General features: G+C 51.0%; 6 protein-coding genes across 6 annotated transcripts; 3 read left to right on the forward strand and 3 right to left on the reverse strand.

Moving 5' to 3' along the window:
- Positions 1-3022: 3022 nt before the first annotated feature.
- Positions 3023-3631, reverse strand: J4E79_002963 (uncharacterized protein; the record flags this gene model as incomplete). The annotated part of the gene is made up of 2 exons (XM_049351859.1): positions 3023-3355; positions 3404-3631. 2 exons carry the CDS (start codon positions 3629-3631, stop codon positions 3023-3025), a joined length of 561 nt encoding a protein of 186 aa, XP_049213330.1.
- Positions 3632-5009: 1378 nt separating this feature from the next.
- J4E79_002964 (uncharacterized protein) lies at positions 5010-7329 on the forward strand (the record flags this gene model as incomplete). Its single annotated transcript, XM_049351860.1, has 5 exons — positions 5010-6132; positions 6185-6537; positions 6589-6794; positions 6844-6973; positions 7024-7329. 5 exons carry the CDS (start codon positions 5010-5012, stop codon positions 7327-7329), a joined length of 2118 nt encoding a protein of 705 aa, XP_049213331.1.
- Positions 7330-9214: 1885 nt separating this feature from the next.
- Positions 9215-10349, forward strand: J4E79_002965 (uncharacterized protein; the record flags this gene model as incomplete). Its single annotated transcript, XM_049351861.1, has 5 exons — positions 9215-9472; positions 9546-9727; positions 9787-9954; positions 10044-10200; positions 10317-10349. The coding sequence occupies 5 exons, from the start codon at positions 9215-9217 to the stop codon at positions 10347-10349; spliced, it is 798 nt and encodes a 265-aa protein (XP_049213332.1).
- A 3061-nt stretch (positions 10350-13410) lies between these two features.
- Positions 13411-14937, reverse strand: J4E79_002966 (uncharacterized protein; the record flags this gene model as incomplete). Its single annotated transcript, XM_049351862.1, has 1 exon — positions 13411-14937. One exon carries the CDS (start codon positions 14935-14937, stop codon positions 13411-13413), a length of 1527 nt encoding a protein of 508 aa, XP_049213333.1.
- A 1081-nt stretch (positions 14938-16018) lies between these two features.
- J4E79_002967 (uncharacterized protein) lies at positions 16019-18097 on the reverse strand (the record flags this gene model as incomplete). The annotated part of the gene is made up of 1 exon (XM_049351863.1): positions 16019-18097. The coding sequence occupies one exon, from the start codon at positions 18095-18097 to the stop codon at positions 16019-16021; it is 2079 nt and encodes a 692-aa protein (XP_049213334.1).
- A 616-nt stretch (positions 18098-18713) lies between these two features.
- Positions 18714-20644, forward strand: J4E79_002968 (uncharacterized protein; the record flags this gene model as incomplete). The annotated part of the gene is made up of 2 exons (XM_049351864.1): positions 18714-19919; positions 20423-20644. 2 exons carry the CDS (start codon positions 18714-18716, stop codon positions 20642-20644), a joined length of 1428 nt encoding a protein of 475 aa, XP_049213335.1.
- Positions 20645-21462: the final 818 nt, after the last annotated feature.

Raw genomic sequence — 21462 nt, forward strand, 5'->3', positions numbered from 1 at the left:
TTGATCCCCGACCATGTCTTGGAGAAGATGGCACCCTTGGTCAGGACCGAAAAGTTTGTGTGCTTCTGTTTTGGATGGGATGTGGGTGGGGGTAGATCATGATGGATTATGCGAGCATCGAATATGATATATGAACACATCGCTTTATCTTGGACACTTTGATGGGCCTGGTGGGTAGTGTGGAAGGTATAAAAGGCGTCTTTCGGACTCACTTCTCTTGTCTTTCTTCACATCCAGAATTTCCTCTTCGTTTACAAAACGTAGATGAGACAGACTGATGATTCCAAAATGCCCCGAATTCTCCGTTCATGTTTTCTTCCAAATTGCCAGGAACACCCGTAAATGGCTCGGCCTGCTCGTCCCCTTAGCCTCTTACTTTACAACCAAAACTTCTGCGATCCTGTACATGGGATATGGTGTTTCAACATCTCACACTGGCCTCACATGCATTGTTACGGCGCGTCATACGTCATGCTGGAAGCCTGCTACTGTGCACGGTATAAAATCCACCCTGCGACGGCGTCTTCTCTCTTCTTCTCGTACACCAAAATCTTCTCTCCTCTTTCGAAAGATGAGGAACGGTATTATCATGACTTCAAAAGAAGGAGTTCCAATGTTATGTTCTCCGCAAAACTCAGAAAGATCCCCGCTGTGGCTCCGCCCGTCGGTACCATCAGGCTCATACTTTATCATCAAAAGATCCTTCCGTTCTCTACATAGTATACGATATCCGAATGTTTGAGTTGAGACTTGCTGAAAAGGCATGACTATCCGGCTATGCGACTTTGGAAGCTCGTGACTGTGGATGGCTATATAAGCTGCCCTCTCTCCTCCACTCTTCTTCCTCCCTCAAGCTCAACATCTTTCCTCTTCATTGATCCCAAAAAAATCGAGCCAGAGAGTTCATGTTTCCAAAATACGAGGATACGTGTGCTATGTCTCGTTCTGAAAAGATGATCAGTTTGTGCCCATGGCACTGGCTCTCGGAAAGACTCAGTTATCGATCTCGGCGATACGTTTGTGTCTATGATACAAAATAACAGTCTTCCATACTCTAAAAGCATCGATAGAGCACATATGCGTTGTGCAGCATACAGCATAATTTTACATCAAACACATCGCCCGTCAACAGTACAAATATACTGTTCGTTTCCGTTTGTCGCACAATTCAAGTTGTACGAGAAGAACGTCGTGTAACATAGCAAATTTGACAAGTTCGGCATAGCCATGTTTTCTTTGCGGTTGGTTTTGAGTAGTGCTTTGAACAACACGCATAAGGCTGAGAGTAAAGTTCTTGCGCAGAATGACATATTTATCCCAACGCCGGAGTCACCCACATCGGGAGTTATTAGTATCGTTTTGATCAAAACCTCAAAATGCAGACTAGATCATTAACCGCCCATAGAGCAAATTTTGGAGGCCACATCGTTCTGTTCGGCGGCGTTTCCCAATCATGAGGCATAGTGCCGTCTTTTTGAAGTGCGGTAGACTGAACGAGGCTTTGGGTAAATGAACAGAGTGCGGGAAAGCAGCCATTCTGTTGTCCAGGTGACATTTAGGGAAATAACAGCAACAGTCCATGTCACGTCCCGAATGATTTTTTAAAACTCAGACTCGAGCGAGTGAATAATGGAGTAGAAGAGGAAGAAAGGACTGAGGAGTATTTATACGTCGCCGTGCTACGTTGTGCCATCGCTGTGATAGTTCCAGTGGACTCTGCCGAAAGCCATGGCGGTTTAGGTAATTGTTTTTGGAATTGAGCAAGTTGCAGACGACAAAAGCCATTAAAGCTTTCTCTGCTTGTTTTGGGAAGACCACGTATTCGCATATCTTAGCTGTTTCAAGGTTTCGAACAGACAGGAGAAATATGAATACTCCGACGCTCACGGCGAGTAAGACGGAAGTGGAAGAAGGTCAGGAACGGACGATCATGCGTAGGAGTGTGATACATTTCGGGAAACTTGCTGGCAGGGGACATGTCTCCTTCGACTCTATTGTTCGGATTTTGGGGATGTTGATAAAAGTTTCGAGGTAATAGACAGCTTTATACAATAGTGGTAAGCGACATGTTGGTCTGCTTATTGGTTTTTTCGACTGCCAGCGCAGCACATAGATAGTCGGGGTTCCTTTCTTGAGAGATGAGAATGTCGTGGAAGGCGGGGAACACATGCCCTGCTGCTTTCCAAACTTTGGTAGCCATGCGTTTTGCTGGGATTAGATTGAATTCGAAGATCAGCCCTTTGAGTAGATCATGGAAGGAAGCATTAATCTCGATGAAGCTCTGAAATAGACGAAAAAGAGCTTGGAAATCTGCAAATGTATGTCTTGTATACGGTTTTTGGGAGAGAAGCACAGGAAGCCCATTAACTTTTTTGTCGGTATCTTTTAGTATCCTTGTGCAAAGGAGTGGATGATAGAGGAAAGGAAGCAGGGTGACTAGGCGAGCTTTCATAAATGGCCCGGTGCTGTATTGTGCTAGAGTGGATCGAGGTGTCGAGAGACATGGACCTGTACAGTGTGGCTTTTGGAATACGTAAATTCTTGTCGTGCCGAAAGACATTGCGTTTGCAACTATTCCTTTCCGAAAAGTCCAAGCATGTGTGGGCTTTCATGAGGATTTTGAAAGTTGGAAGGAAGATGGATTTGTCTTTGCTCGCACGGAGGGTGAAGAAAGCAGCCACATGGAAAAGTGTTCTGAAGACTTTAGTGTTGGAAGTGCCGCCTGAGTTTGGCACCGATTTGTATTTAATGCGAGGCTTCTAGAACCTTTCGAAGTGCCTAAAAGTCCCATCGGTTCCGTCGATGAGTTTACGGGACGCCAACGCGGCACATACGGAATGCTGAGACGAGTTTTGGAATGGAAGAGCTTTGGACCGGATTCAACAACCACATGTCAGATGCTTTGGTCCAATTTGTGCCCATGCAGTTGGGGCAAGGGCTTTTTGGAGAACACCAGTTCCGCGTAGATGATAGAAGGAAGACTCGATCCAGATCAACGATACTTATATATCGCTCCCGTCTCCTAAATCGGCGTACCCGCAGTACCCTTCTCCATCTCCTCACAAAGCTTACCCAACTCCTCAATCACAACTTGGTGATCATCCCACTGCTTCAACCCACTCACAACAACCACCGCAACCGGCCCATCGCAGTTCTTGATGTAAATCGGCACGCCACCACCATGAATCGCATAGTCTTTCGCCGTCTCGCCCAATCCCATCTTAGCCTTGAACTTCTCCTCATCGCCCTCAAATTGGTTCTGCAGACGCCATGTGCTTGCGTTGAAGCGGATGACGGCTGCGCGTTTGCGGCTGACCCAGAAGTCGTTGTCTAGGGCTGTGCCGGAGTGTGTTACCTACTTCGTGTTAGTACACTATTCATACGCATCGATCATGGTACCCACGGCATGGAAAAGCACATGACCTGGCGTGCTGATGGTAGAAATATCTACGACAGCCGGTCGCTCAAAAGTAAGCAGGCGTGTGCGGAGGTTGTAGCCGAGCTTGAACGCGATGCCGGAATCCCAGTGTGGCAACAGAGCGGCCTTTTCTTGCTTCTTGATGGCTTCGACATCGCGGGGTGCTTCTGAGAGGCCCACGTGTTGCGGGATCTGGATATCGTCTGTCGCCATGTTGAAAGTTGTTCGTTGCGGAGGTCAAAGTGGTGTAGATGAACGATCAATGTATGTGGTAGCAGGCGTCAAGTAATTCCTGTTCTGCCCGCGAAATAGTGGCTGATGCAGAAGGATGTATCTCCGACAACATGTTGAGATGCCATGCCGAGTTCTAGATCGCCGATGTCATCCGTTGGCAGAGCTTTTCATAAATGTGGCTCTGCCGGCAGGCGGAGGCTCCGCACTGTTGCGCTAATTCCCCGCCATCATCGATCTGCCGCAGAGCCGCGTCGGGTCGCGCTCCTACTCTCTCGACACGCTCAGCTACCGACGCGTTTTCACGCGTGATATATGTCGCAGCGACCTAGGCATGTCTTTTGAAGGGCCACGGAGTGGTGATGCAACGCGAGGAGTACACGTGTTTACTCGGTTCAGAGGTTGCGACGCTGGCCCTGCCTTCCCGACAGCCTCTAGCTTACAGCATCAGGTGCGGCACGTGTAATGGGTAGCCGCTACGCGGCACGCAGTATGAGAAAGAGAAGGACAGGACGTTGCGACCACCGAGACCATCGCAAACACTCACGTCATCATTGCAGCCCCCACACAGGCCCTTGAAACGACACGTCGATAAAGACATAATCTGCCTTCGCGAGACGCTGATGCTATTCAGGTCCGCGATCCGACGTACCTCGCTGACATCAGCGAACGCAAATACCTGACACTCGATGGCAAGGCGACGGCAAGGCGAACGTACGTTTCAACGATGTTGCTACGCAGATCTTTGGAGGCTCCGTGCTACAACCCTGTCCCTGTCACTTCTCCAGCTCATCGAACTCAGAGAATCTGGGCGATATGGCTTGAAGATGCGGGCCTAGCGGACCTGGACTTCTCGTTAACCCGTTGAGCATGGCTCACGTTGATCGAGACGGACCTTGTTCAACACCAAACTATCATTCAGTCGTCCTATGCGGCGCCCATACAAATTTCCGTGCCGTAGGACCCAGTACGTTGTTCTGATCCAAAGATACAGTACATCGAATGTGGCTTACGCCGCTTGGTCTCAGAACAGGCTGGCAGTTCTCAAACTGAGGGAGGCGTCAGGCATCCGAGCAGTACTATTTCCTCATCGGCATGGAACCATTCCGTTTGTAATTGTGGGCTGGTACAGGTGAGCGTTCTATACTTATTCACGCTTTTGAATATAAGAGGAAAGCATGACGCTCCAAAAGCGAGACCATACACACACATTCAGCAACGACTACTCGCATACCAACTTGTACACATTACGATTTTCGCATCCATCAGACTACTGCTTCTTCGATTGGTTGTTCGCGGCAATTGAGCACCTCTTTATCCGATTCGCTGTGAACTTCCCCGCTTCGCCAAGGCTTCCGACATGGTTCACATCTCGCGCGTTGTTCTGGGAGCAATCGCAGTCTTCCTTACACACATCACTATTGGAGCCGCTACAACTGGGCCTGCCGTCTCCCTCCGTCACAGGATGGCTACCAATGACGAAGTGGGAACTGGATCAACCAGCCCCATCGATTCGGCCAACCCCGTGGTGAAATCATCATGTGCCCCCTCAGACAACAAGGGAAACGAGGGCGATACATGCCAGCAGGATTCAAATGACGCCTCTCCAGCAGGGACCATGGAGACTACGAAGCGCGTCAAGAGAGAGGAAGACATTCCCAGAGCCTATCTCCTCAGCACCATTGACGGCATCAACAGAGCCCAATACGAAGAGTGGGCCAAGAAGCCGCCGCTTGGTGACAAGGAAGGTGACATAATCGCTTTCGATGAGCTCGAATATGTTTCTTGTCAATATCTCAATCTTACTGACGCGGAGGCCGCTATTGTGCGCCAGGATCCTATCATAAGATTCATCGAGCGAATTACTGAAGACGATGGCGAGCTGCGCGTCATCCCTCCGCAGGAAGATCCGAGTTCACTACTTCCAAATTCACTTCATGTCAAAGCTCAGGCACTCAACCAGAGGGATGAGAGTGCAGCTCATCTCCAGTTGCTATCAGCCAGGAACCAGAGAAACGACCCCACAAAGCTACCGAACTATGTGTTCGAACCTTCACTCGGCAAAGGTCAAACTATCTACGTCCTCGATAGTGGTTATCGTAAGAGCCACCAAGAATTCGATGCTTCGGAGCGCGAGGTTCGAGACTTTACTGTTGCTAACCGATACACATTCGCTGGTATTGGGCTCACGCCAGATCAACAAGGTCCAGAGGATATGACGGATGTCACTGGTCACGGCACTATGGTTGCGAGCATCGCAGCCGGATACGTCAGTGGTGTGGCTTCGAAAGCAAATCTTGTTGTCGTGAAGATGAGGAATTGGGCCAAGAACCCTTTGAACCCTGACCGACCTGATCTTAAACCACGCGGCGTTACGGACTCAGCGCTAGAGTATGCCTTCGCGTGGACAAGAAAGGACATTAGGAAACAACGGCTTGAGAATCCCGACCCTAATGCAAGGTACATTATCAACCTATCTTATGGTAAGTGTTGCCTTCCACGACCTGGTCCTAGACCACACTAACAACAGTTCAGGCTGGGACAAAGAAGAGCATCCTGGTAAGATTGCGGTATTGGAGTATGCACTCGCGGAATGCAAGAAAGACGGTGTCACGCTTGTTATCGCCGCGGGTAATGATGGAGAACTTCGCACTCTGGATTCCCTCATACCGCAAACCTATGGCACCGACAATAGGTTTGAAATGATCACTGTGGGTGGCGTGGACCAGACCGGGAAGTATTACGCACACACAGTCCAAGGCAAGGAGGGCCAAGGCGGCCAAGTCGATGTATACGCCGACGCAGTTCAAGTTGTTGCTGCGAAGCATGACGACAAGGATGACTCCACTGCGCCAGTTGATGGGACCTCCGCTGCGGCACCAGCTATAGTAAGTATTCGGCGATATCTCCAGCCCAGCACAAGACACTAATGACGGAAGGCCGGACTCGCTGCATATCTCTTCAGCATCCCGGGACTAAGCAGCAACTGGGGCGACGGCACCGCACCGGCAGACATGAAGAAGTTCATGTTGAAGAACTCTGAAGTCAGGAACGACAATCCGTTTAAAGAAGGCGAGGAATATCCTACATCGCCAAAGCCCGACAAGGAGAGCCTCAAAGTACCATACAATCTGGCGCAGAATACGTACGATATCTTCCTTGCCTCAAATCATCACAAACTAATTCGGCCACAGACTATGCGATCTTCCTGATGCGGCGGTCAAGCGTTCTCTCTTCACAAAGCGAGCCCCAACACCCGAGAAGTCGGTTCCAGGCCGCCCGATCATCGAGGGTGGCGAGGTCGTCAATGAAGATCTGAAGAATGTTCGTCACCTTCAAATCCCGACGAAGACCATGAACTAACAACACTCCAGGAAATCTGCAACGTCCACAACCGCCCGGCCACCGACACCGAGCCAGAACCCGAGCCGACGCCAGAAGCACCCCCAAACACAGCGGGATGCGAAATTCGCGGAAAGGGCATAGGAGCTGGGGAGTTCAAGATCACAGGATCTGGATGGGGTGACGAAGCGTCGCTCAAGGAGAAGTTCGGTGATTGGGCGTTCAAATATACTGGTGGCGATTCTTTCACGGCTACTTTTATGACTGCCATGGAGCCGGGTGAGGTTGAGGAGGCTGTGAGGGAGATGTCGGGAGTTGGTGACGTTACTTGTACTTAGAGGATGGAGTTGGAAGAGTGGCGCATGTGAGAGCTTGGTTTGTTAGGCGAACGAGGCGTTTGGGACATGGGCTGCGCTTCTGCATGCATGGTTGGGAACGATGTTTCATTAGGAAATGCTATCACTGTCCGCAGGCCTATCGAATGCTTACGGGCGCTTCTCTTATATACTGATTCTGATCCGTAAGTTGGTGACATGGTTGCGTGAATATTAGCTTTTGGAACAAGGAAACACATCAAATCTCACACGCAGACTTTCGGCATTGAGCACTAGGGAAGGCATCGACGCACCTCTCAGACATAAATCAGGTCTTTCCTTCTTTTGGTATAATCGCCTCAGCTCCGTACTACATGATCTGGAGGAGTGAGAAGGGAAGCGGCAGGTATTTATACAGCAAAAGAGGCCAAGCGCACGTCTCACATGGCGACAGGGCATGCATCTTTTTGGATATCGCGCGGGCATAGACTTGCGATGATCAACTTCGAAGTGCTCGAGGATAGCATACACCCGAACATGCGATGATGGTGTTTAAGCTTTGGAAATTCTATGGAAATGGTCGACTGAAGTTGTGAAGAAAGGGGCAAAGCCGAACGATTAGAAGTTTTTATACTGCGCATCGGTATCATCAACTGATGCGGTTGCTGTTTTGAAACATCTGAAAGTTCATTTCGCATGTAAAGGTGGGGTAGTTGTTTCTTAACCACTGCGAAGTCATATGTAAGAGCTCTGTCTTTTTCGAAAAGTGTAGTGCAAGCCACAAGTGGCCGAAAGACATGGGCGCCTGGCTTTGTGTTTTGAAGAACAGCGAAAGCGCAATTTTGATGGAAGAAGATGGAGGAGAGAAAAGGTAGCGTTTTATATCGAACGTCAGCCCACGAACGCTAGAAGGTACCACGGCAAGTCGAACGAGCCTGTCGCTATGAAGAAGCAGCTCGGACCTTTTCAATTGCCAAATCCAAGACCATGACCTGTTTCGCGGCCCTTTTCGATAATCCGTATATTTAGGCATGCCTGGCAGGCAGGAAGCCACATGGCTACTGGTTCGCTGTATTTAGGAAATAATAAAGATCTGCAGGTGTCTTGAGAGGTTGGTAACCAGACAGCAGAAACTTTTGTAGTCGGAAGGCACCAGTCTTGCAGAAACATTTGTCGATATTTAAACGCTTTTTGTGCAAATGTAGCTGAAATCTGACCTTGCAAGCGGAAGTCGAAAAGATGAAGAGACAGGAAGACGTGGCCAGTTTGAGTGTGGCTTTCGGAGGCATGAACGGCGAAGGGAGGCGCACCACCCATCATCCGCTTCATCAGCATTTTGGTATGCAGAACAGCGCAAAGTAAAGTTAGTAGAGAGAAACCTCAGCGCGAGAACATCTGCTTTGATACCAGCACCAGTGCCCGTACTTTCCGCACCCTCATTCGCCGGCATATACCTATGACGTCAGATACCTTGTCCTCGCGTCACGCCTTGCGCATCTTACGCATCGCAGACGCATCAACACAACGCGTTCTTTCTTCGCGCATCGCGTTCTTCTTATCATCCTTTCGAGCGACGGAAGATCTGGACTGTTCGGTAATTACTGCCCCGATAGCCGAGTGCGGGTTGACCCTGGACGATGCGGGGACTCCGCGTCGGCGTGATTCCTTGAAGCTATTTCCGCAACTTCTAACGTGTTTGAACTGCGGAGATGAGACTAGCCTGCTGATGGCGTTGCTAAACCCCTTGCGACAAATTGGAGAGATGATATCTTCCGGTGGCGTTGGAGATGGCTTCGGTATAAGTACTGAGCGCTTGGCGCAACACTCGCGATCGTGTGGAGTAGACGCCAGTCAGTATCTCAGACTTATCGAATCAGCCGCTTGGTGATTTTGAGTATCTCGTCCCAGTATGAAGTTCCACACATCGTTACCGTATCTTCTGGGCTTCATCACCGCGGCCTCGGCGCTACCCCAAAGCATCTCCGAAAGACACGCAGGCGCAGCTACAAGAGCGACCGTACCAACCATCTGGATTGCAGGCGACTCTACCACCGCACCAGATGGAGGGCACAACGGTACAGAAGGCTGGGGACAATATCTCCGGTACTCATTCGGCACCAACGCCAAAGTGAACAACTCCGCTTATGCCGGACGATCCGCGCGCTCGGTACGTCCACTCTCTCTACTTCTTTCACAACACGGAATCATGGACAGAACTGGCTAACACGTAGCGAAAATAGTTCACACGCGAAGGCCGCTTCGACAGAATAGCCAAAGCCCTCCAACCCGGCGACTGGGTCATAATCGAGTTTGGCATCAATGACGCCGGCACGCTTCAGAATGGCTCGACCAGCTCAACAGGAGATAAAGGCCGTCCGTCATGCCCTGGTGTGGGCGATGAGACGTGTGATGTGACTTTCAAGTACGCCACCCGACAGCCACACCCATCAACATTGACTAACATATTCACCCGCGCGATAGTAACGCCACGGAAGTCGTCCACACATTCCCCTCCTACATCAAAACCGCAGCATCCACTTTCCTCTCCCTCGGCGCCTCCGGCATCGTCATAGCATCGCAACTGCCCACCAACGTGTGGGAATCGGGTAGTTACAGCTTCACGCCCGGAAGATTTGCCTACTACAATATGTATGTAACATCACCCGGCCGACCACATCAATGTCCGCCATCTGAGATTTTGAGGAACAAAGAACGAGTCTGACTAACATTCGACACAGGCTATCGGCCATCGAACTAGGTGGCCCAGCATCACATGTGTACTTCGTTCAGCATGGGAGTTACGCAGCGCAAGCGCAGAAGCTATTGGGAAAGGAGGTGGTGGATAAGGAGTATCCGATGGATCACACGCATACCGCGCCGTTTTTGGCGGATGTGGTACGTTCTTGCAACTCCTCTCGCCCATCGCTACTGTCTTCTCCGTTTTTTCGAGCATTTGTCTCTTTCGACTGCTTTTTGTTTTGTGTTTGAGAGAGTACTTGGCTAATAAGGAGAACAGCATAGCCAGGCTTTTGTACTGGGTTTGAAGTGCGGAACTAGTCCGTTGGCGGGGCTAGTGGTCAATGCTACAGCGAGGATTGCAATGGAGAGGGGAAGCTGTTTGCCTGCTAATGCGACGCTGCCGATTTAGGTGTCAGACATGGTCTTGAATGCGTGGTCGACTTTAGCGGAACACATGGCTTCTTCACTCCTGCCATTTGGAAAAGCTTCGGGAAAGCGAACGCGCAGTTCTCATCATGCATGACCTTGGTTCCTTTTCAGCTCAGCAAAACCATGAAAGTTGTGGTATTGTTCTTCAGTGATACAGCGCATTACTGTATGGTAGATATAATGGAGCGAGAGGAGGGGAAATGGTCATGCATTTGCCACCAACTTATTTGGAATTCAGTTCGCAATTTTTGAAGTATGCGAGCTTCAGGATAGAAGTGGATTAGAGAGGTGGTACTGTGGTTATTCTCCAAGAAATGCCAGAATCAAAGCAATACCTCCTGAGAAGATCTGAGAATGGCAAACGCGCAGCTCTCATGAGTAGATTGTAGAGGTCTTTTGGACCCGGGAGAACATGTATACGGACGAATGTTGTTTCGGCAATGCAGCACAGTATCGTATCTTCTTAATTAACGAACGAGAGGAGCCGAAACAACCATCACCAGATTTATCATCGTCTTAGGCTTTAACATTCATGTTTCGAAGTGTGAGATATAGAAGTAGAAGTTTGAGGGTAACATTGTAGATGTTTTATACGCAAATCTGCAAACCAGGAAACACTTGCTAAAGACATTTGAGCAAGGCGAAGCGCGACCCTCATGCCACGCTCGATTTCTCTTTTTAGACTCCGCAGAACATGGTCAGATCCTGCATCTTTTTTGGTGAGTTGAGAAGATCGCTACTGCGCATATGATGCAACAAAAGAAAGGAGCAGAAAAGACCATTTGTGTTGAGGCTCGACTTTTGGAATCTGCCTTCCACGTTTTGTAGTACGTGAATGCATGAAGAGAGAAAGAATGACAGTTTCGCTGGCCTTTTATATGGAACGCCATACGCCAAGAGTTGCTTTCTGGGAAGATCGGAAGCAGGCGAAGCGCAAAGCTCCGATGATGAAGGTCTTGAAGGTGTTTTGAACTCCGCAGAACATGGCTTGGGCCTATGCCGATTTTGGCAGCATGGTAAGGTCGCCTCTGTGCAGAGTCGATGCAACAGGAGAGAGGAGCAGGAAAGGCCATGAGTCTCAAAGCTCGAGCTTTTGGAATCCACCTTCCACGTTTTGGAGTATGTGAATGTAGGAGGAGGAAGACCAGGATGAACAGCTCCCTGGCCTTTTTATATGGGGGCCCAGAGACCGGGTACTACTTCCAAGCAACTTTGAAAGCAGAGTATTCACGGCATGCTAGGAGTTTGGTCTCTGTTTGCCCGCACATTGGGGGACCGAAGGGTGTTTTGGTGACGCGGCGAGATCACCGTTTTTGAGACTCCCGCGACAGAAGAGAGAGCAAGCCACCCATATGTACGGATAGTGTGTCTTTTGAAGAAGCAGGACTCATGAACTGAAGGCTTGTGTTTTTTAGAGTAGAAGAAAGGAAATCAGTAAAACTGTTGTGTGAATTGTAGCGGAGAATCAGGTACAAATTTAGCAACACAAGAGGAGAGCAGAAAGTTCATTTGCTTCGATTTTTGACTTTTTAGGAACGCCAGGAATCATTGCCAGTAGCAAAAGTGTTTTTAATGTAGAAGGGAGGCACGTCATAACCACTTTTGTGTGAGAAATAGCGGCCGGATAAACAAGTATGATTTCGGTAACACGAGAGGAGAGCAGACCGCCCATGGCTTCAGTCTTCTCGGCTATTGGAGAACCAGGAGTCATGGTTTCGAGCATCTCAGTTTTGGAGCAGAAGGGAGAAACGTTGTATTTGTTTAAGGCACAAAGAAGAGAAGCACCATGTGAGATAATGGTGGCTTTTTCGAGGACGACGAGCGCACGACTCCCATCAGGAAGTGTATGAACTGTTTTATGTCGGACACACATTCAAAGGTCTCCGGAGATTTTAATTTGCACATATCGTATTGCGCAAGAACTTTTGATTGAAGAACAGGTGAAAAGCCAGAAGCCAACATCCAGTCTTCAAAGTGACCTTTCGAGAAAATCGACTGGTTGTTTTGGAGTGTTGGAGAATACGTGGAGAGGTGCAGCGTAGTAGATATTTTATATAGAAGGCCGAGAGACCATGTGAGGCTTGGTAGTTGATTTAGAAAGAACGACCGCACAGCTCTCATCGCCATCGGGTCAAACAGTTTTGGATTTGGGACAGACATGCGGAGGTCCGCTACATGTTTTGGTGATACAGCAACGCGACAGTTACTGCAGTTTGAGAAACAGCAGACAAGGCAGGGACAGACATTTGGTCTTGCTCGAAAACATTTTGGTATTTTGAGCTCACATTGTTGGAGTGAGAGAAGTAAAGAGGAGAAGTGGAAGCGCGCCGTCGTGGAAGTTTTATACGGAAAGCCCGAGACATAGCACGTGGAACGGTTGTTTTTGGAGAAGGGAGCCATCCGCTCATGGATAGGTATACCGGTGATTTTGGGATTCGGACAAACATGGATTTGATGTAGATGTTTTCCGATGTTTTGGACAAACATGCAGTGATCGACGCCGGAATCTGCACACATGTGACGGACGGGTGATATTTTGCAGAAAGCGGAGGCAGAGACGGCCATGGACTGGTGCTATATACTTTTTGGTAAAATGAAGCCGCGGTTTGATGAAGAGAAGCAGGATGAGGACAGAAGGAAGGGGAACTTTTATATGCACCGCCGAGCGCCAAAAGCATCATGTGGGATCGAGGCGACCTAGTCAAAAGAGTAAGTATCGCATATCACATGAACAAACTTGAAAGATCTTTTGATGATGACAAATTGGTATCATTACGCATTACTTTCTTTCTCAATCATCCATCCACCAGCTATCATACAACATCCTCATCTTCTCAACTAATTACATGGCTCATAGGCCTCATCCAATAACTTTACATGTTGACAATGCTACGGTAGCATCGGCACATTTAACTCCTCATCCCTCATTGCACAGACTTAACCAGCCTGGTACAGACCAAGAGCAACAACGTGAGGGTTGATCATGCTCAAGTTGAAGGGAGTCAAGAACGGGTTGGCATCAGTCAGCGCAACGAACATGGTACCGTTGACGGATGGGTCACCCTCGTAGACTTCAGCAGCGGGCTGGTATGTGAAACCAGTGTTCTCGCCGGTGACCTCAAGGGGCGTGTATGTCAAGTTCAGCTGGCTGACCCAGGCAACGTACGCGGGGGCGCCGGCACTGGTATCCGTGACGTAAGAGTTGTTGGGGCCGACAGCCTGACCGGGCTTCTCCCAGGTGAAGTTGATCTTCTTGCCGGGGAAGGACAGGGGTTCGCTGTGGTTGCGCGCGATGGCAGGGCCGCAGGAGTAGCCTGGGTGCTCGGTACCGTTGATGTTGACGCAGGACTCATCGGCGGGGATGGTAGAGTCAGAGGGGTCAGCGATGCGGTCGCCAACTACCTCGTGGGGCTTGGTATCGTTGGGCGAGAAGCGGTTGGGGTTGGCCTGGTTGTCGATGAGCAACGTGGGGAAGTTCTGCCATGCGAGACGGGTTGTGTTCTCAGGGCACGAGCTGATGTAGGGTGCCAGGTAGGTCCATGCCCAAGACTGCGGGATACCGGTCTCGAACCATACGGGTTGGGGTGCAAGGCCGAGCATTTGGCGGAAAGACATTTGCTGGCGGGCCTCGGTGGCAATGGACTGGGAGAGGAGGGAGGCAACCTCGCGGGAGTCCAGGTGGGCGAGGAAGCCCCAGACGCCAGACTCGCCCCAGCGGGTGAGCTTCTGGTTGAAGTCGATGAACTCGCGGACGGTGCGGTAAGGGTAGTTGTAAGTGCACTGGGGAGGAGCAGTCTCGCCGAGCATGTTGGTCAAGAGGGTGGCGTGGCCACTCTCTTGCTGGGCCATGAAGGCAATATAGGCGCGGTCCTCAGCAGTCAGACCAGCGTCGAGGAAATCCTCTGCGGAGAAGATGGCGAGACCGTTGTTGAACAGGTCGAGTTCGATCCATTCCTGGTAAAGACCCAGGGTGATGGACTCGTAGTCGAAGTCGCTGTTCACCATGTAGCGGGGCTCACTGCCGTTGGTACCGAGACCACCAGCGGGCGTATAGGGAATAGGCATGGGGTTCTGGGGCTTGCCATTGGTGTTGTAGTAGGTAGCAGTGGGGTTTGGGGGCATGGGGGCGATGGCAGTGCCGATGGTAGTAGGCGCCTTAGCAGCTCCAGTGGTAGTGGGAGTGCCATCGAATGGGCCATGGCTGGTTGCGCCAGTGACATCTGAACTCCTTCGGGGAGGAGCTGAGCCAGGTGCGGTGGGGATGGCAGCAACCTGAGAGTCAGGACCGAAAACCGAAGCGGGTGTGGCAGCTGGCGTGAAGGTAACGGAGAAGCTGGCATCCGCGTTGGTGTAGCCTGGGACATCTTCAGTCGGCTTAGCAGCGCTGTAGCCGTCCTGGGGCGCAGGAGCGGCAGCAGCGAAAGCTGCGAGGACCGAAGTGGTGAAGAGGCTCTTGGTCAACATCTTGAAGTCGATTGTCGGGTCGAGGTGTTGTGCGGCTGGGACAATGGACGGCGTCTGTAATGGTTATATACGCGCATCGCGCATCAGTGACCGCATCGCGTCAACGCTACTTCCTACTGATTTCACATCGATGACCACAAGCGTCGCCGCCGAAATAGGTTTAACACCTATGATTTCATGACTGAACGGATGCGGTAGTGGAAGCCGCGAATATCGAAAAGTCGGCCACGACATGGGAATCTCGGGATTGGCATCGGGAAGACATTTCGGACGAATCAGAAGATGCGCTGCTGAATCTTGCCTCTGTGCTCCTCAATGCCTGCTGGAAAAACTGGGCGCTGCGTGAACGCGTGCGTACAGGGGGCGTGTTTTCCACGATTTGCCGCGTGCAGACAACGTGACGACGTGATGACATGGTGGAGCGTTTAAGTTTTGAGCCGCTAGTGCTCCCGCCCCGCAAGAGATCAACAACGATAATTAACAAAACCGGGTTCCTTCCAAGGCTTCGGCGATGTCGCCAGTGCTCTTTGGGGGTAGCTTAACGCTTAAGCATACACCCGGTCTACGTTTCTTGCTGAGAAATCTCGACCCGCGTACATCCAGATACTCGCCCCCGCGGAGCAACCAACCCAGCAATTCAAATCGCACTGGCACGGGAGCCCCAGGCTCGGATAAACATCAAAAGCTGCAGGTACAGAAGCAGGCCCATCTCCGCTTGGCCGCTTACCGATGCGGCCATCTGAGCGCGCTCCATGCATGCTGCAGCATGTGGATCGTAGATGTGGAAAAGCTTTGGCCGAAAAAATAACGTGCATCTGCGATATGGACAAGGAAGACGGGGCATTACCGATGCAGCTTGCATGTCTACCCCTTACCTAAGCACATCGGACGATGACGTTGGATCTGCGCAACGCGCGCCGATGTTTGACGAACGGCGAACATCATGTGTGCCACGCGAGATGATTATTGGAGAGATGCGCGTAAACAACGCACAACGCACAGCGCACATGCAGTTTGTGGAGCGATAAACGTGCGAGCTGGGATGCAATAGTGCAACTGGTATTATTCGCTGATGATTGAATTATTTCGCGCGCGACATCGGACCCCAATTCTCCCTGGGCGCGAGCTGGTAGCGGACGTATTTGCCCCTGTCGTGATCCTTACCAAGCTTCTCGTCAAAGTTGACCTCGAACTTGGTGTTGAGGTAAGCTGGCAGATCTTTTGCGGATGTCGTCGCCGGATCATCGCCGCTGTTTTCTCCATTGCTTTGCGCTCCAGGCGCCGGATCGGCCGGTACTTGAGCAGGTGCTATGTCGGCAGTTGTCGTTTTTGTGTACCCTGTTGCGTTGGACTTTGCGAGAATGGCGGCGCCTGGGCTTCCTGCCTTGGGCAGATTCTTCAACGGCGCTCTTTGCCGCACCCATTCGAGCATGATGTGCCAAATGTCCTTCCACGATGCGTCGGTCTTGATGGAGCCAGGTTTGCAATGGCTCATCGTCACCCTAAACCCCGCATGTCGTAGCGCACCACGCATGGCCGCCAACGGCGGCGCTGAACAGTGAACTATCTTCGCTACCGAACTTGGGATGATAAAGAAGGGATGGTGGTCTACCTCTGCAGGATCGGACTTCGGAATGAGGGGATCTAGCACTTGAGTCTTTCCTCCATTTGACTTGTCCAGCTTGGTGCCAAATGTGATCTCCTCCAATGCTGTATGCAGCATTCCTTCAATACGGTCCGTTGTTGCGTACGTCTGCTTGTCAACTTCGTTTAGCTGCGCTAGTACTCTTTCGATAAAACCGACATTATGCAACGGCCCGCCGTACATTGGTCCTGACAGGTGGGTCTTGTGACCGCAGTGCTCGCAGTGCTGGTCCGCGGAGGGTCCTTGTGCAAAGCCGTGCTTGTACATTGGGTCGCCGTTCTTGTTCTTCAGCACTTTGTTGCGAGCAAGGAACTGGGTAGTCCACGCACCGCAGCCGCTTTCGCAGTGGTAGACAAGCATCGTCTTGCCGGCGAGGAGCTTGACGTCGGTGGGCGCTTTGCGCACTCGTACGAATACTCTTATGTAGTAGTCGATAGAGAGAGAAAGTAGGGGCTCGATAGCCATGCCGTATCGACCGGCCGACGATGCAATGGCGTGTAGAACCAAGCGTAACCCGCCTTCGTGACAGGGCTCGCCCTTGAATGGCAGTCCACCATACTGCGAGTAGGTCTTCTCGAGGTAGCCGTGTGACGCAAAGATGGCAGAGTCGGTGCAAGTTACACAGAGTAATCCATCGTCGTTGATGGCTTGTATGGCCGCGTCAATGAAGGGAGCGGCAGTGCCGTATGGGTCAAGGTCAATGACATCGTAGCCTTTCTTGTCGCAATAGCTGTACATGTAGGCTATGGCATTACCAGTCTTTGCTGTTACTGTCTCCTCGAGCTTATTGTGCTTTACGTTGAGCTTTATGGAGTCGACAGCATTCTGTGACATGTCGTTTGCTGTAACGGCGGTTGCAAATGGGACTTCTTTGGCGAATCGTAGGGCACGGAGACCGGTCGCGGATAGGGCATCGAGGATTTTGAAGGATGGTCTCCAGGGCGTCCGTCCATTCGCACCAGTATCGTCCTGATCATGTCCACCTTCTTCTTGTTCTTCTTCTTGCTCGGTGGCACCATATTTATCTAATGTCTTCTGCCTCTTTGGGTGGACCGCACCTTCTTCACCATTAGCCTCTACATGCTTCCTCTTTTTAGACAGACTTTCATCTGTGGTAGGAGCCTCAGTCTCACCATTCCCACGATTTGTAGCATCTCCCGCCGCCCGTTCCGCTTGTATCCGCTGTCGCGTGCGTTCCCTCTTCTGTTTGAATTGCTCGTGCTTCTTCAGTTTCCGTTGTATTGAGTCCAGGCCGAACGTCTTGATCGCAAGTACAGTCAAATCGCGATTGAACTGCTGGATGGGGTTGTAGAAGACTTGTTGCTTTGCATGTTCCTCCTTTGATAGCCTTGGGTCGGTGGACGTGGGGATGTCATGGGGGACGAGAATATGCGCGAGGCCTTCCTTGATGGTGGTGTATTCTTTGCCGTCGTGGCTGATATGTTGGTCGGCTTGCGGCGTCGCATCAATAGTCTGCACAGTTGCGTCGGTCATGGGGACGTCGGAGGAAGCCATGGTGAGGGCGGTGTGGAATGCGCGTGGGAAAGAGCTACTGGTTGCCCATGCTCTGCGGGGAAGGCGTGGAGGGACTCGGAAGGCGCGTGAGCAGCGTGTCCAGATTAGAATGGAGGCCAGATTGGAGGTGAGTGTGGAGGTCGATCTAAATCCGGCGATAGTTGTGGCTTGAGCAAAGAGTCACGGCGCATCCACGGTTCTGTCGTGTCGAGCTCCAAATTTTTGGCTTCGGAGTTAAGCTTAATTTTAGCGTTACCGCGCGACTTCCCCGCGTCGCCTGTCACGACTATCACTACTCAATCTATACAGCGAGTATACGAGATGCACATTGTCGTGAAACTAATGAATCGGCGCACAGAATGGTGCTATCGACATACCAACATTAACATGCAGCAAACACATCCAAAGCGTGCATAGTGGTTCCGCATAGACCAATGGGCGAGTGGCTGCCTGGAGAGGGCTGAGACTGAGACTCTGCTCCGCCTCACCGGCCCCTTGAACGCCCCATCCACACCCAAGTATTGTCTTTCCTTCTCCATCTCAATCGCGATCTCTATCTCATTACTCTCTACGTATCTTCCCTTGGCATTTCTTCGCACGCTCGAGAACATACACCATGGGCAGACCTTCCGACCCCCCACCCAGCTACCGCGACGACCCAGACGCCGTCTCCCTCCATACCACCCCCGACGACTACACCTACGACGATGCACCCGAGATCTCCGGCCTCCCACCCTCCTACACCGACAGCGAAGCAGGTACCAGCAATGTACCCGCATCCTCGATCCCCATCCACCACATCGCGCCCCCAACCACATCAACGAACCACGCCAAACCCTCTTTCAAGAACGGAAACCCCGTCGTAAACACCACGATAAACGTCCAAGACTCACTCTACGACAACGATCCCGCCGCTCTCGAAAACTCCATCCGCCTCCTTGCCGAAGCCGCCCCAACACCCCTCATCTACATAATGGGCACGCACCGCGAAACCACCAAGAAGAATAACGAGACCAAGTCGCGCTGCATAACCGACTTCCGTCTCGTCATCAACCTGTCAAAATATATCCACGCGCACTACATTGCCAACAACTTCGGCACCATGTCCCTCACGACAGCTGAGAACAGCGAGAAAACGCACCGCGGCACGATTCTCAAGTGTAGGGCACCAGGCGCAAAGCAAGATATTGAGGTGGGCGGGACTCAGAAACCGAGCTTGACGGAGTGGTGCCATAGATACTGCGCCTCCCCACGCGCACTTCGTATCTTCCGTGTGCGGCGCGACGTCACGGGTCTGGATGAAGCATACCTGCGCAGCCGCATCGAAGGCATAATCCGATCGACCAACTACCGCGGCAACATCTCCATAACCTTCCCCGTCGAAGACGCAAACGTCGATTTCTACACGAGCCACCGTGTGAATGCTTGGAGGCTGAAGACATGGGTGCGATGGGTCTTCTACTTGACCTTCCTGTGGATATTCAGCTGGCCGATCTTGTTCTTCGCAACGCGGCGCTGGAGCGTCGTTCGAGCTGAATGGCCGTTTTCGCGAACGAATAGTATGGGGAGGAAGGAGTATACGACTGTTAGTGAGGAGGAGTGGATGGGTGAATGGCATGTGGCGATTAGGAGACTGGTGTTGGAGAGATATGAAGGCGAGGCGAGTGAGGAGATGATGAGGGCAGTTATGCAGAGGAGTGAGGATCCGCCTGTGCCTGGGACGTTTAGGAGTGGGCATGTAGGTGTGGACAATGTGGTGGGTGTCCTCACGCAGGGCTTCCAGGTTGCGAGGGCTTTGAGCAACGGGGAGGGAGTGGGGAGGGTAGGACAGAGTGGGTGGGGCTATGATTATTGATGAGTGTGTTGGCTCAGATGGTAGGTTGGCGTTTGGGTAATCTACAATATTCGGATCTTATTGCTGTTGGTGACATAGATACACGGAAATCCGTTGACTATTTCATATTATCATACAACTGCTACCACAGTGCTCTCATAGAACAGTCAGGTGTCTACACTCTTCGATTGGGGACTGTTCAGACTCTCCATGTTTCCATGGAATTGACCATGTGATACGATGGCTACAGCAAACCTATCCGATCTCTGAGAGTTTAAGAAGCGACTAACACGATCACTCTCGCGCCCATCTACCACATCGCAGAGGGTACGATGGCAACTCATCACCAACCAGACCCATCTCTCAGTGAACCTGACATCACAACAGCTCTGAACATTCTCACAAGCCTGACGGAAGCCACATTAACGAGCGATTGGCCATGTTTCAGTCACGCTCGCGCCACTTTCATATGGCATCTAACACCCGCACAGTCCGACGAGGTCATTAGGAGAATCTCGGATCTCAGCAGATCCGAACGGCCTGGATACCCAACGTTAGAGCAGTTGAAAAATTTGATATCAGAGCAAGTGCTCAAGTTGACATCAGAGCAGAGGAACACTTCCACGACTGCGCATCAAGCACGCTACGAACACCCTTCCGTAGAAACCGATGACGACTCTCAATCGGACTTCACAGAACGGGGGGTTTCTTGAAATGGGAGGTAACTAGGACGTAGCAATGGCACATGCTTGAACATCACGGGGATGTTGGCTCAGATTTTAGAATGGCGTTTGGGTCATGTTCAAATCCCTGATTGTCTCTCGTAGCGGCGTATCTCGCTACTCTAAATTTTTGATCTTCTGGTACCGCACCTACGTCGATGTGCGTAGTTAGTCTATGCCTTACGCGGTTCGTGTATGGGACATTTTGCCTTTCAGCGTGAACATAACAGTGGCATCCTGAGGTTGTTCAAAGAGCCAACTGCCCACATTCTTCGACTGAGGCAACCCATATGTTTACGGTTTGTTGTTGATTCGACCTTGTGATCAGATGATTTCAGCAAACCTGAACGACCGAGCAGAGATTTAAAGCGACTAAATACGATCATTATGCCACTCCCGCTCAATCATACCGCGCAGTATAAGATGGCGACAAGCTATTACCCAGAATCACCCCTGAGTGTTGATCGCATCACGGCATTCGTGAATACACTTCTCAGCTTGACGAAAGCCATAAGCATCAGTAGTCTGCCCTGCTTTACGACTGCTTGCAACGCCTTTGTAGAGCAGCTAACAGACGACCAGCTCGATCATGTTGTCGGTAGACTCTTGCAGCTTGATATCACTATGCAAGATAGGTACAAACATATGGAGTGCATTGGAAAGTATCTTGAATTTGACGAAGGCGTTGCCTTCGAAAACTGTGAGTGACAGTTCAGTAAGGTAAACATTGTCATTTCATACTAATCTTATTGGTTATAGTAAGCACCGGGGACCTTATGCACAAGTTTTGTCTCTATTGGGAGGCGATC

This window comes from Alternaria viburni, assembly GCF_023758015.1.
Source record: "Alternaria viburni strain BMP 2772 chromosome Unknown scaffold_5, whole genome shotgun sequence".
Classification (NCBI taxonomy): Eukaryota; Fungi; Ascomycota; class Dothideomycetes; order Pleosporales; family Pleosporaceae; genus Alternaria; species Alternaria viburni.